The sequence below is a fragment of the Staurois parvus genome, unplaced genomic scaffold, assembly GCF_062004578.1.
Source record: "Staurois parvus isolate SC_StPar_1 unplaced genomic scaffold, SC_StPar_1.0 ptg000576l, whole genome shotgun sequence".
Taxonomy (NCBI): Eukaryota; Metazoa; Chordata; class Amphibia; order Anura; family Ranidae; genus Staurois; species Staurois parvus.
The window spans coordinates 3,329,375-3,348,974 of record NW_028318372.1 but is presented as its reverse complement, the minus strand read 5'-3'; the positions used below and the strand labels follow the sequence as shown (position 1 = coordinate 3,348,974).

The window sequence follows — 19,600 nt, the reverse complement described above, 5'->3', positions numbered from 1 at the left end:
TTTTTGATGATGTATTTAGGGTAAGTTTTTTAAAGCCTAACTCTAGGTTTGGCCCAAACAAACTATTTCCTTTGCTAATTTATGCAGCTGTTACTAGCTCTGTATAACCTGTATGTAGCATCTGTTACTTATGGTATACAGTGCTGTGCTCCAGCAGCAGTATGGGGACTTCCCATCTGCTGCTGAATCAAAGAAGAGTCAGGCTGAGGGCTTCTCCAGCCATTCACAAGAAGCCTTATATTTTTATCAGTGTATACAATGCTTCATCTGGTTGGTTGGGATGAAAAGGTGAGCAGATGACCAGATTTACTGCGGCGTTCATATTCTCTACCCCGGTATATCAGCGAAGGCCTTTCATTCATTGATAAGAGCACATTCCTTTGAATGGCTGAGAAGCCCTCAGCCTGACCCAGTTGTGTTCTGGTAGCAGATGGGAAGTCTCCGTCCTGCTTCCAGAACACAGCATGTATGTACATACATTTGTATACAGCGCTGACAGCCACTGTATCAGTTAGTAAAGGAAATAGTTTGTTTGAGCCAGCTTGGTCCAAACAAAGTATTTCAAGTAAAAGTAGAAATGGACTGAGACTTTAAAAACCTCATATTTTTTCCCTACCTTCAATTAATTTCTCCAAAATGGTAACGTTCACTGAAAACTCCAAATTTTTGCCAGAGTTTTAGGAAAATGAAAAATTCCCATTTTTTGACAGTTGTGTTGCATCAGGCATTCAGCACACATCCCTAGCCAAGATAGCTAGCAAATGACTGTGTTGGATTCTTCAGCTAACAGTTGATCTGCCTCTTTCAGCAAAGACAGTGGTGTCCAACCATCCTCCTCCTTCAGTACCACAGGAGGAAGGTGTTATAGGTTGCTGTAGAGCAAGGGTCTCCAAACCTTCTAAACATAGGGAAGAATATTGTCCTTCAGACTTTAGGGGGGCTCAGATTGTGGCCATTAAACAACGCCTCAGGCTTGGTGGTCATTTGAAGAAAAAAAAATATAGTGCTTGCGGTCAGTAGAAGGAGGAATAGCACCCCGTAAATGTTAAAAATGGAAGAAATGCTGCCCCATCATTGGTGTCAATGGGAGCAATAGCACCCTATTGTCAGTGGGAGAAATGGTGCCCTATTCTTGCTGTCAGTGGGAGCAATGGCACCCCATTGTTGGTGTCAGTGGGAGGAATGGCACCCCATTGTTGGTGTCAGTGGGAGCAATGGCACCCCATTGTTGGTGTCAGTGGGAGCAATGGCACCCCATTGTTGGTGTCAGTGGGAGCAATGGCACCCCATTGTTTGTGTCAGTGGGAGGAATGACGCCACATTGTTGATGTCAGTGGGAGGAATGGCGCCACATTGTTGGTGTCAGTGGGAGGAATGGCGCCACATTGTTGGTGTCAGTGGGAGGAATGGCGCCACATTGTTGGTGTCAGTGGAAGGAATGGCGCCACATTGTTAGTGTCAGTGGGAGGAATGGCGCCCCATTGTTGGTGTCAGTGAGAAAATATTAGTGCCTTGTGTCAGTGGGAAAAATAGTGACCCAAGGGCTGGATAAAGGCTTGCAAAGGCCTGCATCCTACCCACGGGGCACCGTTTGGAGAGCACTGCTGCAGAACAACACATTTTGTGAGAAGAAAGTTAGTTCTTCCCAGTACCATCTCTTAGACCTCATTTGGGTCTCATAGACATGGTAGTTGCTGCTATTGTTCCTGCCCCACACCCTTTACTGCACAGCATTCAGTATGATGTTGGGGTGTGCTGGTGGCATGACCTTGGGCATAAAGCATTAAGGGCTGTAAGATTGAAACCAGTCTGCTTGGTGGGAACTTTGAAGGGCAAAGGCCAGACTGGCATGATCCCAAGGAGTGTTGTGCGATCCAGTCAATGGTGGCCTGTTTACTCTCTGGCCTTGGCTATCTTCCATTTATGTTGAATTTTGATTGATTTATGTAGTAAAATAAATGCATTTCAAACAAAGCAGAATAAAACGTGCAACACAACAGTGCATGGTAAATACGCAAGGTCTTAAATTGAAAAACATGGCTAGCTACACTTAAAACCTCTTTGTCATTAGGTCAGGCATCTGTCAAAATGTAAGGACTATGACATACCTTGAAGATAAGTAGCAAAGTTCTGGGTGGTGTTACAGAGATTTTTGGAAACAGGCCAAGAAACATTGGAGAGAATCAAACTCTCCAACACATCAAAATAAATAAATAAAAGTTTGCACACTGATCTATGTTTGGCCAGGTATAATGGAAATTCAAGGGGTCTGCTGTGAATCCCATAATGGTGGCAGCAGTTCCACCTGTGGATCTGAATCTAGGGATGATAAAGAATTTCAGAACTTTCAGTTGGAAGGTTGTACAAGACCACCAGGGAGCTTAGAGAAAATAGCCCAGGCAGCAGCACTGGGAGGCAGTTTGCAAGCACCCAGGCATGGGAGGTATGAACCCCTTTAAATGATGCCATACCTTTATCCAATTATTTATCTTAGAGCTTTCCTCTATAATTAACTTCTTTTTTTTTTTTTTTAGCTTCGCTGGAGGAACATGGGACTGGGAATATCTAGGATTTGCTTCTCCAGAGGTAATAAACTTTTATTCTTAAAATAATTTCCATCTGAGGTGGACAGATCTAAATTCAGTATGTGGAGGGGTTAGACAAAATGATAATGAATTTATTGAAGTAACTGTTGGCATCCTTTCCCAGAGCTTACAGTCTTCATACAAACAAACACATTTTTGCTAGTTGTAGAGGAATCTGGTTAACTAAGCACATAGAGCAGCGGTAGTCTACATTCTTCATATGGTGGGCTTCAAGTGTGGCCCCCAACATCACCAAAGGGCCGCACGTTAAATTCAGTGAAATTGAATTACCAGAGATAGCAGACACACAACAGGATATAGTCAAAGACAATGGGCATAATAAGAGTGATGGTCAGAGACTTTGGACATGCTGCAGGAGACTGTCAGACACTGTGGCCATGCTATAGAAAGTGTTGGAGACTCTAGACATGCTTCAGGAGACATTGATACTGTAGACATATAACATTTACATATTACATTTCTAGGCTGCTAGAAATTACTACTAAGGCAGGGCAATAGGGAAACACAGATTAGTGTCTTCGGGGGCCCCAAGGTCCTCACCAAAAGAGCTAAAGGGTGGGCGCCAGGCATTTGGAGGAAGCGACATAAACAATGAAAGCACCTATAAACTCCATGCAGAACCTTCTGTGATTTTTAAATTGGTATGCCCATATTGCCACAGTTTTAAACTGTCACCTGTGGAAGAGATGCCTCCCATAGTCCTTATTGTCCTTTAGGAAATAGAACATAGAAATCCATCCAGTCTATCCAGCTTCTGCAGTCCTTTGTCACCTTGTACCAACTGACATGCATGTTGATCTAGTGGCTCCTGGATTTCCCTTTCTGCATGCTTGTTTTGAGTCAGGGATTCAAAAAGCAATAAAGCCATTGCATGAACATGTGACTTGCATTTTCAGGAGTCTATTTTATTTATTTATTACAGGTACTTATATAGCGCCGTCAATTTACGCAGCGCTTTACATATATATTGTACATTCACATCAGTCCCTCAAGGGGCGTACAATCTAAAGTCCATAACTTACATTCATACATACACATACTAGGAACAATTTAGACGGGAGCCAATTAACCTACCAGCATGTCTTTGGAGTGTGGAAGAAACTGGAGTACCTGGTGGAAACCCATGCAGTCACAGGGAGAACATGCAAACTCCAAGCAATTGGTGCCATGGCTGGGATTCGACCCAACGACCCTAGTACTGCCAGGTGGAAGTGCTAACCATTTAGCCACTGTGCTGCCCAGTGAGTTCAGAAATTCAGAGTTCAGTAATTGCAGGCTTGATGGTTTTTTTTACATTTTTACCTGTTATGCAGCTGTCAAATGCCACAGGTTTTACTGCCCACTGCAGTCTGAGCATTTCAAAGCTTGACATAGGGAGGAACTGGAGCCTACTTATGACTTGGCCTGTAGAGATACAGGAATCTTTTTGATGCTTAATGGGTATTTGAGGCATCACATTGCACCAGCACTAAATCTTACCTTGCAAACATCCCATGTATATTACACTTTATATGCTTACCTGGAAAAAGGGATAATTGTTGGAGGAGTGCTAATTTAGGTACGATCTTTAATCACCCTTACAGGAGTATGCAGAATTCCAGTATAGGAGAAGACACCGACAGCGCCGTCGTGATTTGCACAGTATGAGGAGCAACACTCCAGATCCCGATGACCACACAGAAAGCACTTTGGGTACTCTTCAATTTTCTAGACTGGCATCAGCAGCAGTGCAGTTGTTTTCATACTCACTAAGATATCTAAAGATGACTGTAAGCCTATGAACCTACATTGCACTAGTGAGCTGGTGAACCCAGAATACATTAGCGAGTGTCAGCCTGTGAACCCAGATTGCACTAGTGTGTACTAAGGAAAACCTGCCAATATATTCAGATTGCACCAGTGAGAGTCAGTCGGTGAACCCAGATTGCACTAGAGAGCCAGCCCTTAAAGGTCAACCCATAAAACCAGATTTTTCTAGTGAGTCTATCCATGAACCCAGATTACAATAGTGAGGGTCAGCCAGTGAACCCAGATTGCGCTAGTGAAGGCCAGCCCGTACATCCAGATTTTACCTCTGAGAGTCAGCCCATGAACCCAAGTTACACTGGTGAGACTTGGCCCACAAACCCAGATTGCACTAGTGAGAGTCAGCCTTTGAAACTAGACTTTACTAGTGAGAGTCAGCTCATAATCCCAGAGTGTACTAAGTAGAACCTGCCAATATATTCAGATTGCACCAGTGAGAGTCAGTCCGTGAACCCAGATTGCACTAGAGAGCCAGTCCATAAAGGTCAACCCATAAAACCAGATTTTACTAGTGAGTCAATCCAAGAACTCAGATTGTGCTAGGGTAGGTAAGCTCATGGAACCAAATTGCATTAGCGAGGCTTGGCCAGTGAACCCAGGTTGCACTATTGAGTCAGCCTGTGAACCCAGACTGTACTAGTGAGAGCTCACAATCCCAGATTACACTAGGTAAAATCTGTCCGTATATTCAGATTGTATTAGTGAGTGTCAGTCTGTGAACCCAGATTGCACTGGTGAAAGACAGCCTATGAACCCAGAGCCAGCTTACAAACCGTTGTGAGAGACCTGTTGATGTTACAAGAAGGATGGGGAAAGAAAGAGCTGGTGCAACCAGAAAATATCTATTTCTGTACAGGGGAAGAATAATGGAAATTACATAGAAAGAAGAGGAATTAATTTGCCCTTTTAAAATTGCGTTTTCAGTTTGATCCCTATCATTTCAGATACCCTGGAGGTTCGTGGTAGCAGGAGACATGGCACATCCACGGTGAGTCCGACCATCACTGATCCAGTATATACTGTATCTTCTTACTCAAAATATATAAAGAACAAATATTTCTGAGGTGATCACATTCCTTGCAGCAAAGCTGAATAGGTTTAGCGTCACTGGAGCAGAAATCATATCAGCCTTAGGAGCTGGAAGATGGCAGCTTTTTTCATTTGTCAGAAAACGTTTCCTAGCGAAACGTTGAGGTTGCCGTTCTCCAAAAACTAGTTGCCTGGTCGTCAGTCAGTAAGGATCCTTTCTGGAAGCATTGTTTATAGGTTGGACACTAACCCTTGCAATCTCTGCAAGTGATTCTAAAACTTTTCAAGTCTCTTGCTTTTTAACTGGTTGTGTGTTCTGTACAACTTCTCTTAGATTTGTAAATGAATGCTATTTTGTAGCCTAAGGTAACAGTTTAGCTGCAAAAAAAAAAAGAATTCTCAGTCCACCATGATATCACTATTGCGTACATTTACCATCATGAATTCCTTTGCAGGCGCTGAGTTCACTGGATGACGACGATCCCAACATCCTCCTGGCCATTCAGTTGTCTTTGCAAGAATCTGGCCTCAGTGTCGATGAAGAGACTAGACAGTTCCTCAACAATGAGTCTTCACTAGGAGCCATAGGTTCATCTCTGCCTACAAGACTTGATCCATCTCCGATAAGCTTGGAGAACCCTAGGTCTGCATTGAGTAGCTCCGAACTGCTAGAACTTGGCGAAAGTCTGGTAAGGCTAGGAGCTAGCAATGACCCATATGCAATAGACCGCATACACTCGAATTCATTCACCGATGTCCCAACATCCAGCAGTGACCTCGATTCTTCTAGTCAAGACCCCAACATGAATGAGAACCTTCTGGGAAACATTATGGCATGGTTCCATGACATCAATCCTCAGAGCATCGCCCTTATTCCGTCTATGGCCTCAGAATCAGACGTTGATTTACAGCCGCTGAGTGTCAGCGACCAGCTGCTGTCTTCTGCTGCAAATTTGGCAGAGGAGCATGCACTTTTTCAGGATGCACTAATTAACGAAGACCCAGAAATGAGAATAGAGGAGATTGCTTCCGAGCAGATAGAAACTCAGGCTGAAGCGATGTCACAGAGTGATGACCACACCAACGAAGTCATGAGCAGTGTGGCCAGCTCCGAAGATATCTCAAGTAGAACTCCTGAACCCCCAACAGAATGGGTCGAACAAGTACATTTGGTATGAGTACGACAAAACCTAAACGTCTATCCGGTAACCATATTCAGATCCTCACATACAACCTCAACACAATGCCACCGTACATTCTAGACCACTTAAGAGATGGATCATGTGTTGGGAATTCTATTAGACCTTTAACTCAACTTGAACTTTTAAACAATATTTTCTGCATTTAACTAATGGAGTTTGATTGCCTTTTATTTTTTTTTTTGTTTTCTTTTTTCAAAACAAGAAATAAGTAGGGTGAAATCTTTACTCAAATAAAATGCAGTCGTCATGTAGCCTTAGCTTGGTAATACTTACCTTGAAGATATGGGTTGAGTTTTTCTGTTTTGTTTTGTTTTTTTTTAAGATCACGTAGGTAGTTTAATTAAATCCTTGCTGTGTTGTCATACCTCAGTTTTTCCCCCTTGCCACAGAAATTCGAATCACTCCAATCATATTCCTTTTGCTTCCTTTGTTATTGTCACTTACGGTTGATAGTTATTTTAACTACAGCAGTGAAACTAAAAACAGAACTGTTTTGTGCAAATTGAATTTGGTGTGAGCAGTGACACAACTCTGCCAGTGACTCCTCCCATGTTTTTGGTTTTGTCATGCCTTATATCTTCTGTCCAGACCAATGTTTGGATATTTGGTGTTCTGTCAAAATTAGCTTGTAATTTCCACTAGAAAGTTGTGTTTTGATACATTTTATTGGCAAGCTGACATTTTTATTTGCAAACACAACTTTTATTCTCCATAGATGGGACATGGCTTTTAAGCTGTATGTAATTCCTGATTAATGTATCTCCTCTTCCCAACCTGCAAAAAATGTACAAGCACATAAGACATTTTAGAAGACAGCGGGAAAGAAAAGTTAAATAAGTAAGTAACTGAGTTAAGTATTTCTGGAAGAAGTTAAAAGGGACCTGTGAGCAAATGCTGTCATAAGGCTTTAGCAGCCTTGCTGCTATTGATAAAGAGTTGTAAAACACTGAAACCGCTTTCCTGGAGAAAATGCAAGTCCCGGCTCATTGAAGACCTAGGCATGTGGTCACGTGATCTCTGCTGAACAAATCATTCAATCTGAAGTCTGAACCTTCTCTTCAGTAAAGATCAGATGGCAAATACCTAGACCTTCAGACAAGTGACCAGCATATGAGCGGAATCGGGAACAGCATTTTCTCCAGTAAGTGTTACTATTTCAGACCTCTTTTTACTCTTTTATTTTTGAATCCCAAAGAGACCGTTCACTTTACCTTATGCTAGCATTTGAGTACAGGTCAAGTTTAATATATGTCTAAATAGTATATTTATAAATGGTTTTATTTCTAGTCTAAAAATAATTTCCTTGCATAATTGTCCTTAACCTAGACTTGCTGTTTATTGTTCACCAACAGGTCTGTGCATTACATGTGCAACAGGCACATTGCAAATGGATGTTTTAAAATAATGGCCCTTTTCATTTTATAAGTAGCAAAGCTAAATGAATGTGTTTTTATTTTTCTTAAATTAATTCAGGATGCCTGATATACTAAAAATGTGATTCTACCATCTGAGATATAGAACTCATTATTTGAATATCATAAGGAAGGGTTTGGTTTCATGACAAGTCCTCCATGCATTCTGGAGCCTAGCAGGGAGTTCTACCAACTGACAGTAATAGGGCACGCTTGGCCTTTCAAGTACCTTTTTAAAGTGATTCTAAAGGTACAAGTTTTTTTTTTTTTTTTACTTTTAAAGCATTAAAGTAAAAATCCTTCTGCATGCATCTCCCCTCTGAATACTTACCTGAGCCCGATCTTGATCCAGCGATGTGCACAAGATCAGCAGCTCTTTCGGTTCTCTCTCCTCATTGGACAGAGTGATCACGCTTGAGCTCCAGCTTGCTTCGGGGGTACACAGCAGTGGGGAGGAGCCCAGAGAGCCAACGGTGGACCCCAAAAGAGGAGGATCGGGACTGCACTGTGCAAATCCATTGCACAAAGCAGGTAAGTATGACATGTTTGTTATTAAAAAAAAAAAAATTGCATTTATAATCCGTGAGTTCCTATAAAGAATCCACTAGAACAGTGGTTCCCAACCTCAGTCTTCAAGTACCCCCAACAATATCCTGTTTTTTGGCATTTCCTTCACCTTGCACAGGTACTTTAATGCAATGTCCTTGGCTTGATATCAGTGAGAGCTATTATACCTAAGGGAAATTTCCAAAATATGACCTGCTGGGGATACCCGAGGGCCAGGTTGGGAATTACTGCACTAGAAGGTACAGCGTTTAAACCCGCTAGTGGATACTTTATAGGCATATATATGGTGGAGTTACTGCATTTGGTCACATTGGTAGACAGTTGGCTGTTGAGAAAGTCTGTGCACCTAAGGAGGATTTTAAATCTAGATCTATAAATGCCAGATATTGGCCCAACAGTCTTACATGCAGGCTCACCTTTGGTTTTGCTGCCCCGTCATGTTTCCCTTGCTAATATACAGTCAGCAGTGTAGGGGTGGTAATTATTGAATTAGCCCATGTCACTTACAGTGTACTATAGCTTAGAAACAGGAAGAGTGCTGTTTGATGGTGGGTGGGTGAACTTGGATACAATCCACAGTCCATGATGTGGACAGGCCTATGTTATGCGATAATCCAGAAACCCCAGATTCAGCTTGTTGCCCCCAAACCTCATAAATCTGTAAAGACCAAGTGAGGGATCCATCGCTAATACATTCCAGTTAGGTAGGGCAAACTAACAGTTTTGCATTAAACACCAGAAAAGGTTGAGGCCTGTGGTCTCTTTTTGTCCGGGTTATTTGATTTTTTTACTGTGAACTTATGAATGGTGACCATCAGAAAGGCAAAGAGTTGCTTTTAACCTAATTTTATGGAATAAAAGTGGACCTGCTACATGTGAAACTCACTTGCAGCATCTAATTTACTGACAAGCATGCCATTCATGAGAAATGTCACCTGTCAAATTCTCCTCCAGTTTCTGACATAATTTCACAAGAAAAATTACACTAAACTGTATATGACCACTCAGAGCCAGGTAGGTTTTTCTAGTGCATGCTGAGAATATTCTCATACGCAAAAGAGAAATATGCACTGTTCCGGTACATAGGATGGTCACGTTTTCATGAATACTTGTGAATATTTATAACTGTCTGAATAACAGCAGCTTTGTGCAGATATGTAACAAGGTGAATATAGAAGGAATGATGTACAGGTAATGCATGGTCAGTGTGTAATGTTTGTGTCCTGATGTTTGGACAGGTCCACTTTTAAAGTAAGTGAAGACGTAAGGCATACTGTTTTACTTTTGAAGTGCTGAAGGGGTTGATGTATTGAGCTGATGACTGGCAATCGTATCAGTCAGGGAAGTTTTCACTTCGTACATTACTGATAGTTGTTGGTAAATAGAGGTGTTCTTGACTTACATGGACATACAGGAACATAAGAAAAGACAGGGTATGTGATGGTGTGAATGTAGCATGTATATGTTTGCAGAGTGAGGTGGAATCAGAGCAGATGGGCCTTTAGTTAGTCATGTTTACAGAATTTGTATAGGCAAGAGTATTTAAAGTCGATTGTCATCCCTTATTGAATCAAATTTAAATAGGGATACACGACCTGTAGGGAATGTTTGAGGAGAATACTTTTACAGTATAAGGTAGTGGCCCTCAATTGCAGCTCTAATTAGCAGGGGTAAGTTACAAGAAGAGAAAAGGCAGACACACAGAAAACCTATTACATTATATAGCCTGACCATCACACCTATGAGTTTGTTGCACATCCCATTCCAAAACCATGGGCGTTTTTATGGAGTTGGCCCATGCCTCCCTTTGCAGCTCCTAGAATTCTGGGATGGTTTTCCACAGCATTTTGGCTATGCCTGTGGGATTTTGTGCTGATCAGGTCAGGTACTGACGTTGGATGAGATCCTGGCCTCCAGTCAGTGCTCCTTTTTTTTCCAAAAGACAGTAGGGTTGAGGTCAGGACTCTAAGAAAGCCACTTAGGTTCCTCCACACCAAACTCACCAAAATGATATCTTTAAGGAGCTGGTTTTCTACACAGGGGCAACAGTCATGCTGGAACTGCAAAAGGCCGCCCTCCACCAAACTGTTACCACAATTGGTCTAAAATGTCTTTGTATGGTGAAAGGTTAACAGTTCCCTTCACTGGAAACACCAAAATTCCGTCATTTGGAGGGCTGTCCTTATACTTTGGCCAAATAGTAAGTGCGATGGTCAGCTGTCTGCAAACGTTTGGCCATATAGATTGGCTTATTGTTTAGAGTCTGTTTCAATTTAAGTTTTTGAGAAAAATATTAACAGCAGATGTTCCCATTGACTTTTACAGGACACCCGCTAAGGGTCTGCTGCATGCCAATTGCTCAAAGACAGGATTTTTTTGGGTTTTTTTTTTAAATATATATATATATTCATCCGCATGTGCCTGACACAGAGTAGGAAATCCAAAAACAGCAAGAGTTAATTTTTTCCATGGATAGGGTTGTTTCCTAAAATTTCTGCAGTGTAAGTTTACGTAATCTACGTAAGTAACCTACCATAACCTGACTTATACTCTACATACTTGTTCCAGGGCAGTGCCTTTATTTGGGCAATTTGATTCTCAAACTTAGAGGAAGCATGTACTGCATCTGCAGTGATGGCACATTCTGAACTGATAAAAAGTTTATTCAGCAGTTTATTTTTAATTTCATATTTTTGCTTGCTTGCCGTGCCATATTTTCACGACTGTATTTCAAATAGAAGTTTTTATTTTTCCATCTATTATCTGTATGACAGAAAAATTTCTTTGAACTGAGAGGAAGGGTGATGCAAACTTGAGGTGCAGCATGACTATACTTTGTATGTATATATAACATATACAGTTGGATGCTTCCGTGTACATGTACAGTATAATTTACAGCCAAAATCTAAATGATTTGAGACAGGTTTTTTTTTGGGGGGGGGGTTTAGCCTTGACTGAGGCTTTAAAAGAAAATCATTTGTTTGAACTCATTCCTGTGCTGCTTCCTTGTTGTCCAGTTACAGCATTGCTCACAACTTTCTGAAATCAGAAAACTTAACACCCCTAATTCCAAGGACCATGAGAATTGATAACTAATATATGAAAAATGTTTGGATAAACCCAAAAGAGGTTTTTAAGCACTGTTTTTCCTCAATAACGCTTTTTTAAATTTTAAATAAAAGGAATGCACCTCCCTACATGACCTTTTATGTAGCTGCTGGGGGAGAGGTGAAGGGAATACTACAGAGTATGATATTAGTGAAAGCTCTGAGTCTGCTGGGCCTGCCAATATCACATTGAAGATGGCGGCTCCCAGCAGCAGTGTCAGGGCTTTTGGATATCTACAAAAGGAAAGTTTTTACAGGTAAATAACATGCATAAAATACATTAAATATACATATAATCTTATAGGAAGAGTTTTGTTGATAGGTTTGGTCTGGTGACAGGGTCTCTATAAATACTATATTTTTATAGCGAACCGTATGCAGAGGCTTATGGCGCCGCTCCAAGCCAGGAAGCCAAAAGAAAATCACCCCGCTGACGAAGGAAGTGGGAGCGGTGTCCGCAGGTTGCTCCAGACACTATGTAGGATGAGAAGATGGACGCCGCTCTACCCTGTCCCTGGAATCCCGTATGGATGGAATGGGATGGCCTCAGCTGCCACTGTGGCCATGCCCTCTGACACATTTCACCACATTTACTGGGGCTTGGTCACAAAGGCATGCAGGACACCCTCTCCCTTTCACCCTCACCCTCTTTTGTTCTGAACACCTCTGTGATCAAGTCCCCCTGGTGGGCCAGGCAAAGCCCATCAGAGGGTGTGGCCAGAGCAGGGGGTGAGGCCATCCCATTCTATCCATACTGGACTCCAGGGACAGGGTAGAGCGGCATCCATCTTCTCATCCTACACAATATTTTTATAGTGATCTATACAGACGGATTTGGTTCAAAAAGATAAACCATCTCTCCGAATGGGGAACAGTTGGGAGTTATGTCATAGGCTTGGGCAGGTTGATGACTAAGCTGCATTGCTTAACCATGGTAGTAAAAAGTCTGGTCTGCCTGGATCACAACTTGGACTGAATATAAATTTTCCTCCTCCAGGAAAAATGTTTATATAATTTCAACTGTGCATTTAATTGGTAGACTGGAGTTCAGCATTTGGCTGATGTCCGGCAATGTGATTCTGCTGCTAGTGCCAAATCCCCAGCGGCAAAGGGCCTTCCGCTTACCTATATGAAAATGCTTCCTCACTGGCCCAGAATACTGCTAAATCTTGATGGTTAGAAAGGGGAGAGACATCTTACTGCCCTTAGCTAGCAAGAGAAAGGTTCCATAAGAACAAACAGCCTCATATTAATCCTGCTGCTGGCGATTTGTTACTAGAAGCAGATTCACCTTTCTGGCATCAGCCTTAGAATTCCCTGTGAGGTTTGAGAACTGGTTCCAGAATCAGATCATATGGATCACGTATTGGGGATGTGGTTTATAATGCAGTGGTAATACAGAATTGTTTACTAATCACATTTCACATTTTTCTCCCCCATTGATAAGGATGTGAATTAATCATACTGCATAAGACATCACTGTGCCTTTCCTTTGCTGATCAGTATTTGCCACATTAAGGGGAAAACTAGAAAATGTCAGCCTGCTTTATGTTGTTACAACCTTTTCTAAACCATCCATGACCTTGCTTTTTATAGTGGACTCAGCACCTACACAGAACAGAGATGGCCATTTGGTCAAAGTTCATCCATTTATTGGGAATGAATGACAACACTAAGGCCTCCTGCACAGTTCAGGTGATTGACTTGCTCCTGACTATGGATGAGCTTGGTTTCAGTCTGAACCCAAAAGCTAGCTGTCCTTGCTGGGCCAGTGAGTTGTGGGTGGGAGATTTCCTGTACATATTGGCCATATTAGGTCAATGGCATTGATCTAATAAGGCCATGAGCCAATTTTAGGTTAATGATGGCACGAGCATCCCCCACCCCATAATGTCTGTCACCTGTGGGTCAGGTAATCGCCTACCCACAGCTCTTTGGCCCAGCAATGACAACTAACTTCCAGGCTCGGATGCATCAAACCCTGAAACCAAGATCATCACTAACTTCCAGGCTCGGATGCATCAAACCCTGAAACCAAGATCACCACTAATTTCCAGGCTCGGATGCATCAAACCCTGAAGCCAAGGTCATCTCTAACTTCCAGGCTCGGATGCATCAACCCTGAAGCCAAGGTCATCACTATTCTTGACCAGTAGGAAACCACAGAGCCATTTTATAGCCATGGATATACTTCACAAATTCTGCTAGTCATGTTGATTGCCTGTTGTACTATAGAATAAGTACTTTCTAAATTTGTTAAGCATACATTGAAAAGCTGTGGCATGTATCAGCACTCCTTGTTCACAAATAATCCATGATACAGATAAATTGCTATTCAGACCAAGAAATTGTTTAGTCTATTAATAAAATAGTTTCTGCATATTAAAACATATTTTGTCCTAATATTGTAGCTATCATTTCCAAAGTGTAGGCTGAAAAGGAGAAAACATTTTTTGTAATAGTAGACTTTAAATACCGAGGTTTGAGGTGGTAACCATTTTGAACTAGTTGACTTCCTGGGATTTACTGAAATTCCAAAGGATAAGCCTGGCTGAATTGATGGGCAGCCCATAATACAAAGGACTATTTGTAGATCACAAGACAGAGTAGTGCCCACAGCAACCATTTATCTTCTCAGTTTTTTTTTCTCATCTGCCATGCTTATTGCCTGTTTGAAATTCCTTCTTCGTGTATTTAGGTAACCAAGGTCGTTGATTTCTCTTCATCATAGTGTTTTTGTGGGCTGTTGGGTGACATTGACCTTAATATCTCGATGACAACAATCATTTTCTAATCATTCATTCTTTTGTGTGTTATATCAATGCCTTTTTGTTTTTACTGAAACATTGTAAATTTACTGTTCTCTTTATATTCTCAAATATCCCCAACCCACCTCATCTTATTGGGACATAGCACTTGAAAACTGCTAACTTTGTACTAACCAAATGCTATGTGACTTAAAAATTAAATGTTGTTGCTGTTGTTAGGAAATTTGGTGACACTGTTATTTGAGTATGGTCTTATGTGGTTTTGATGGCCAAGGAACCCTGTTGTGTAAAATACCCAACTGAGCTGGCAAGCTGGTGCATCTTGAACGTTCAGAAATTGAAGTGCAGTTTTCTGTGTTTAAAGGGAGACTGATCAATAATTTTTAATGTATAACATATGGCCAAAGGTTTGTTGAAACCTGACCATCACCATTCTAAAACCATGGAATTTCACTACATGGGTGGTTCTGACACCATATAGTGGGGTGTGTTATACTTCTGCAAAGAGGCCACTGTTTACACACAAAGAGCAAGGGTCCTTCTCTGCAGCTGCTGGTAGAGGACAGGCTTTTCTACTTGGGCTGTAGCTGCTTTAGAAAGAAAATGAACTGAAAGACTTTGAACGGCTTTTGTTTTGATGCACCTGGAATATACTGAGCTGATTTAAATGAAACATTCATTTGGGCTTTCATATGCCACACAAATACATTTACATTAATTTTATAAATTAATCTACAGTCTGTTTACAACTGTTACATTTCATTTAATTAAAAGCTTGATTAGAAGGAGCTCCAGGTGCATTTAAAAAAAAATTTTTATTCTTTGTGTGTTGTACACAGAACATTTAAGAAGTGCAGAACAGAAAGTATCAAAACCACTAAATAGTATGCACCCAAAAATTAATCCGGGTGCTCATCTCCCTTTTGGAAATGATACTTATTATTGTGGTATAACTTTCAGATAAGAGTTCTGAGCTACACTGGCCTTTTCTGTTTAGGTAGACCTCTGTAAAAGGTTGTACACTCAGATTGTAAGCTATGTGGCCAGCTATAAACCCTTCGAAGAACATCTGCTTAGAGATGTATTGTGATCACCACCCTATAGCAAAATAAATGTGATATTTCCTTGTGCAGATTGTCTAGTGTTTGTTTATGGGAAACACTGTATGGCAGATAGGAGACTTCCCTGTTTCTGGGCTCTCTACCAGGCAATTTAAACTGACTGTTGACCTGTTTGTCCATTGAATCAGTTGGAATACTTACTACTGGGATATGCCACCATCACTATGTTATTTGTAGTTGTCAACTTTCTCCAGTAAATTGGGAGGGAGAAAAAAACAGTGATGCCCTTTGTGTGCCAAGTTTTTTTGCTTTCCCCGACTAGTTGGCCATGCGAGGGAGAGGAGGAGGACAACTTCCATAATGGGGGGGGAATTCCCCACAGAGACTTGGCATCAATGGGGTACTTGGTGGATTCCACTATTTTTTCAGGCTACGCCGATATTTACTGTATCTGTTCACTAATCATTTGCAATTGGGTACTTCCAGCTTCATGGTTGACGTTTTTATATAGAACTCTTTGTGTTGGTTGTAGCAAGTCTTGTTTTTGCAGTGCAGGTTATAAAATAGAAGGGAATACTGGGTTGCTAAGGGCAAGAGAGTGGGACTGATTAACGAAAACTGTAGGGAAGGAAAAATAAGATTGTTGCCCATTGCAGTTTGAGGTTGTATCTTTTACTGGGACTGGGAAATAAAGTGAATGTTCTAGGCCAGACATTCTCAACTAGGGTTCCCCCAGAGATTCCTAGGGGTTCCTTGATTGACCTCCCATTTAATGTTGCTTGCATAGTTCCAAGGCCAACACCACTTGGCAAAGCCAGCAGCATGACACCAATGATCTTTTTATTTATCTTTAAGGATGGCATTCTGCACACCACTGTAAGGGTTTTATTCTTCTCACTGGCTGCCAATGTATAAAGCATTTTTTCTTTAGCTCCAGATGAATCGATTTCAGTGGGAGTTCCCTGAGACCTGAGGGTGGTGTTAGGGGTTTTGATGAGATAAGAAGGTTGAGAAAGGCTGTTCCAAGAAATGGCTTCACTTTCTGTGCTCCAGTCACAATATTTGCAAGGCGATCAGTGCAATGTATACAGACATGTCTGCCAGCAATGTTAACGTTCCACTGGGCAGTCAGGGGGGGGGGGGCCCTGGACACCTGGTGGATGATGTCACAGTCACAAGCAATAAAACAAATGATTTTTCATCCTTTCTCTACTTTAAAACTAAAACAAGTTTTGGCTGGAGTTGAATGGTCACCATCAATTTCATGCTAAAAAAAAAACAAAAAAACTGTTCCACCCTTATACAATGTTTCGGATTGTGGTAAAAATAAAGCAAGGTAGTGAATTTGACCATATTGGCAGGAATGGCAGATTGCTAGCGAATGTGGTAGAAAGAGTGATTGATCCCACAGATGGTACAACGTCTTGGCTTTCTTCTAGAACCAGTGTCATAAACCCCTTGGGTCGTTCTATTAGTCAATGGGCAGGCCCTCTTTGTTGATTTTATGTTAGGCCAAGTGGTTTCTCCACTCCATGCTTAGTACATGTCGGCGTTCAGCAAAGTCTTGGCATTGTGCTGCTCTGTATACCAACCATGTGTAGAGCTGCAGGCTGCTTTTTTTTCTTTTATATTACTTTTTTTTTTTTTTTTGCCCTGTAAAAAGAAACCTAGGTTCAAAGTTACAGGTGGTGTATATACACTTTTACTTGCGCGAATTAGTCCCAAGTGTTGAAATTTAAAGTATAGCTGAAGTTTCGGATAGAGTGAAGAGGAATTTTATTGTTGTCTGTGTCCCTGTTGGGAATATTTACTGCCTCTATTTTGTCCTGGTGACCATTATCACTGAAAGTGAAGGGAAATCTCAAATTTTAAATAGTTACCAGAACAGGAATAGAAGCAAAATCTTCCAGTGGGGAAACTAGTTTCAGTGACTACCTAGGATTTCCCTGCACTTCCTGTTCTAGCTATAGGACACAAAATGAAGGGAATTCTACCCAATGGGACACAGCCAGAAAAAAAAACTCGGGGGGGTTATAACCCTGCCTTGCTCTATCCAAAATAAAAAAAAATTCCCTTAGATTGACTTTAAGAGTTTAGTATTAGTAATTGTATTATTGGACTGCACAAAGGTTTGATCCACAATGTGAACACCTACATTGTACACGGAATCCCATGTTACTTTTGGCAGAAGACTTATAATTGTATAACTATGAGAGTTAGATCACAGTGATTGAAACGTGTCAGCCCTGAGGGTATGCTAAGCACTTTACACTTGCTCCAAGGTATCAGTCCACACTATACTGCGGCCATTTTGCCTTTAAAAAAAATAAAAAGGAAAAAAAAGGCCACATAGCAATTTTACAATCCATACACCCTAAATCTGAAAATGCTATTTTGTAAGCAGGTTATTTTGTAATGCAAAATTAAAAAAAAAATACTGTAACCTAGACTTGTTATTTGCACTTTCATAATCTATACTTGATACATTCCCATTTTATATACATTAGAGGACAATTCTGTAGATGTCTGGCCAAATGAATGCTGTTCATAAAATGGAAACGTCTGATTAAACATTTATTACTTTAACAGTTTTTCATTTTGTCTCATTACACTCTGGCTTGTATTTGTCTTGTGTTCTGTCTGATTTTTATTTTTGGATGCTGTTTCAATAAAATGGGGTTGACGTGGCTCTCTTTCTTCAAATGCCGTTCTGTTTGTGAGGTAACAAAGATTTTATACTTTTGAAAAGTGAACCATTGGCGGATCAGTTTATAAAATAGATTGCCCTGTGTTCATTTTGTAACTTGAAACAGGTGAAAGGCAAACATTTTCCAATTCCTTTAGGCCCCATTCACACTTGTACTACTCCAAAGTTGTGCAACTTTGAATGGGTGCCACTTGGATCTGACTTGTCCTTCTGCAAAGTTGGACCCACTGTTGCATGTTAAACAGGTACGACTTTCATCCAACTTTTGAGGGTTAACATTGATGTCTATGGCCCTCAAGTTGCATGAAAGTCAGACCAAAGTAGTGCATGAACTACTCTGAAGTCGCTGCAACTTTAAGTCGCACATACAGTGCTCAGCATAAATGTGTACACCCCTTTTGAAAAGTAAGATTTTAATCAATATCTCAATGAACACGAGAACAATTTCCAAGATTTTGACTAAACTGAGTTTCATAGAACATTTGTTTAGCTCATTACATGAAAGTCAGGTTAGTAATATAACTTTGATTACAAAATCTTCAGTTTTACCCAAATTAGTTGATGCAAAAATGAATATACCCCACAACAAAAACTACTCCCATCTAGTAATTTCTATGTCCTTCAAGATTTGAAAGGACAGAATCAAGTCTTCTAGACGTGGTATGAACAAGTTGGCAACATCTTGCAACATTGATCTTTTTCCATTCTTCAAGAATGACCTGTTTTAGAGCCTGGATGCTGGATGGAGAATGATGTTCGACTTGTCTCTTCAGAATCCCCAATAGATGTTCAATTGAGTTCAGATCAGGAGATATACTTGGCCACTGAATCACTTTCACCCTGTTCTTCTACAGAAATGCAACTGTGGCCGTAGATGTGTTTCGGATTATTTTCATGTTGGAAAAGTGCACAATAACCAAGGACACGGAATGTTGGTAGCATCTCTTTCAATATAGAGCAGTACATCTGTGAATTCATGATATCATCAATGGAATGCAGCTTCTGACACCAGCAGCACTCATGCAGCCCCACAGAAGGACACTACCTCCACCATGTTTCACTGTAGGCACCATGCATTTTTACTCCTCACTTTTGTGATGCCATACAGTTTTGAAGCCATCAGTTCTAAAACAATTTAGCTTGGTCTCATCACTGAGGAGTTCAGAATCTCAGTAGTCATCTTTTTCTTCAACATGGGCAATGGCAAATTCTAGGCAAGATTTTTTTGTGCATGGCCTTTAGGAGAGGCTTCTTTCGTGGATGACACCCATGCATGTCATTCATCTGCAGTGTATGCAGTCACAGTAAACCGTCACCCCCAGTTTGGCTTTCAAA

General features: G+C 41.0%; 1 protein-coding gene across 1 annotated transcript in view; it reads left to right on the top strand.

The window, feature by feature from the left end:
• The window catches only part of ANKIB1 (ankyrin repeat and IBR domain containing 1), a 219,450-nt gene extending 201,203 nt beyond the window's left edge, over window positions 1–18,247 (top strand). The window contains exons 17-20 of the mRNA XM_089692132.1: window positions 2,535–2,586; window positions 4,190–4,298; window positions 5,357–5,400; window positions 5,897–18,247. Of these exons, the coding sequence (XP_089548258.1) occupies window positions 2,535–2,586; window positions 4,190–4,298; window positions 5,357–5,400; window positions 5,897–6,619 (928 nt within the window). The 3' untranslated portion in view covers window positions 6,620–18,247. The remainder of the gene's footprint in view (window positions 1–2,534; window positions 2,587–4,189; window positions 4,299–5,356; window positions 5,401–5,896) is intronic.
• Window positions 18,248–19,600: the final 1,353 nt, after the last annotated feature.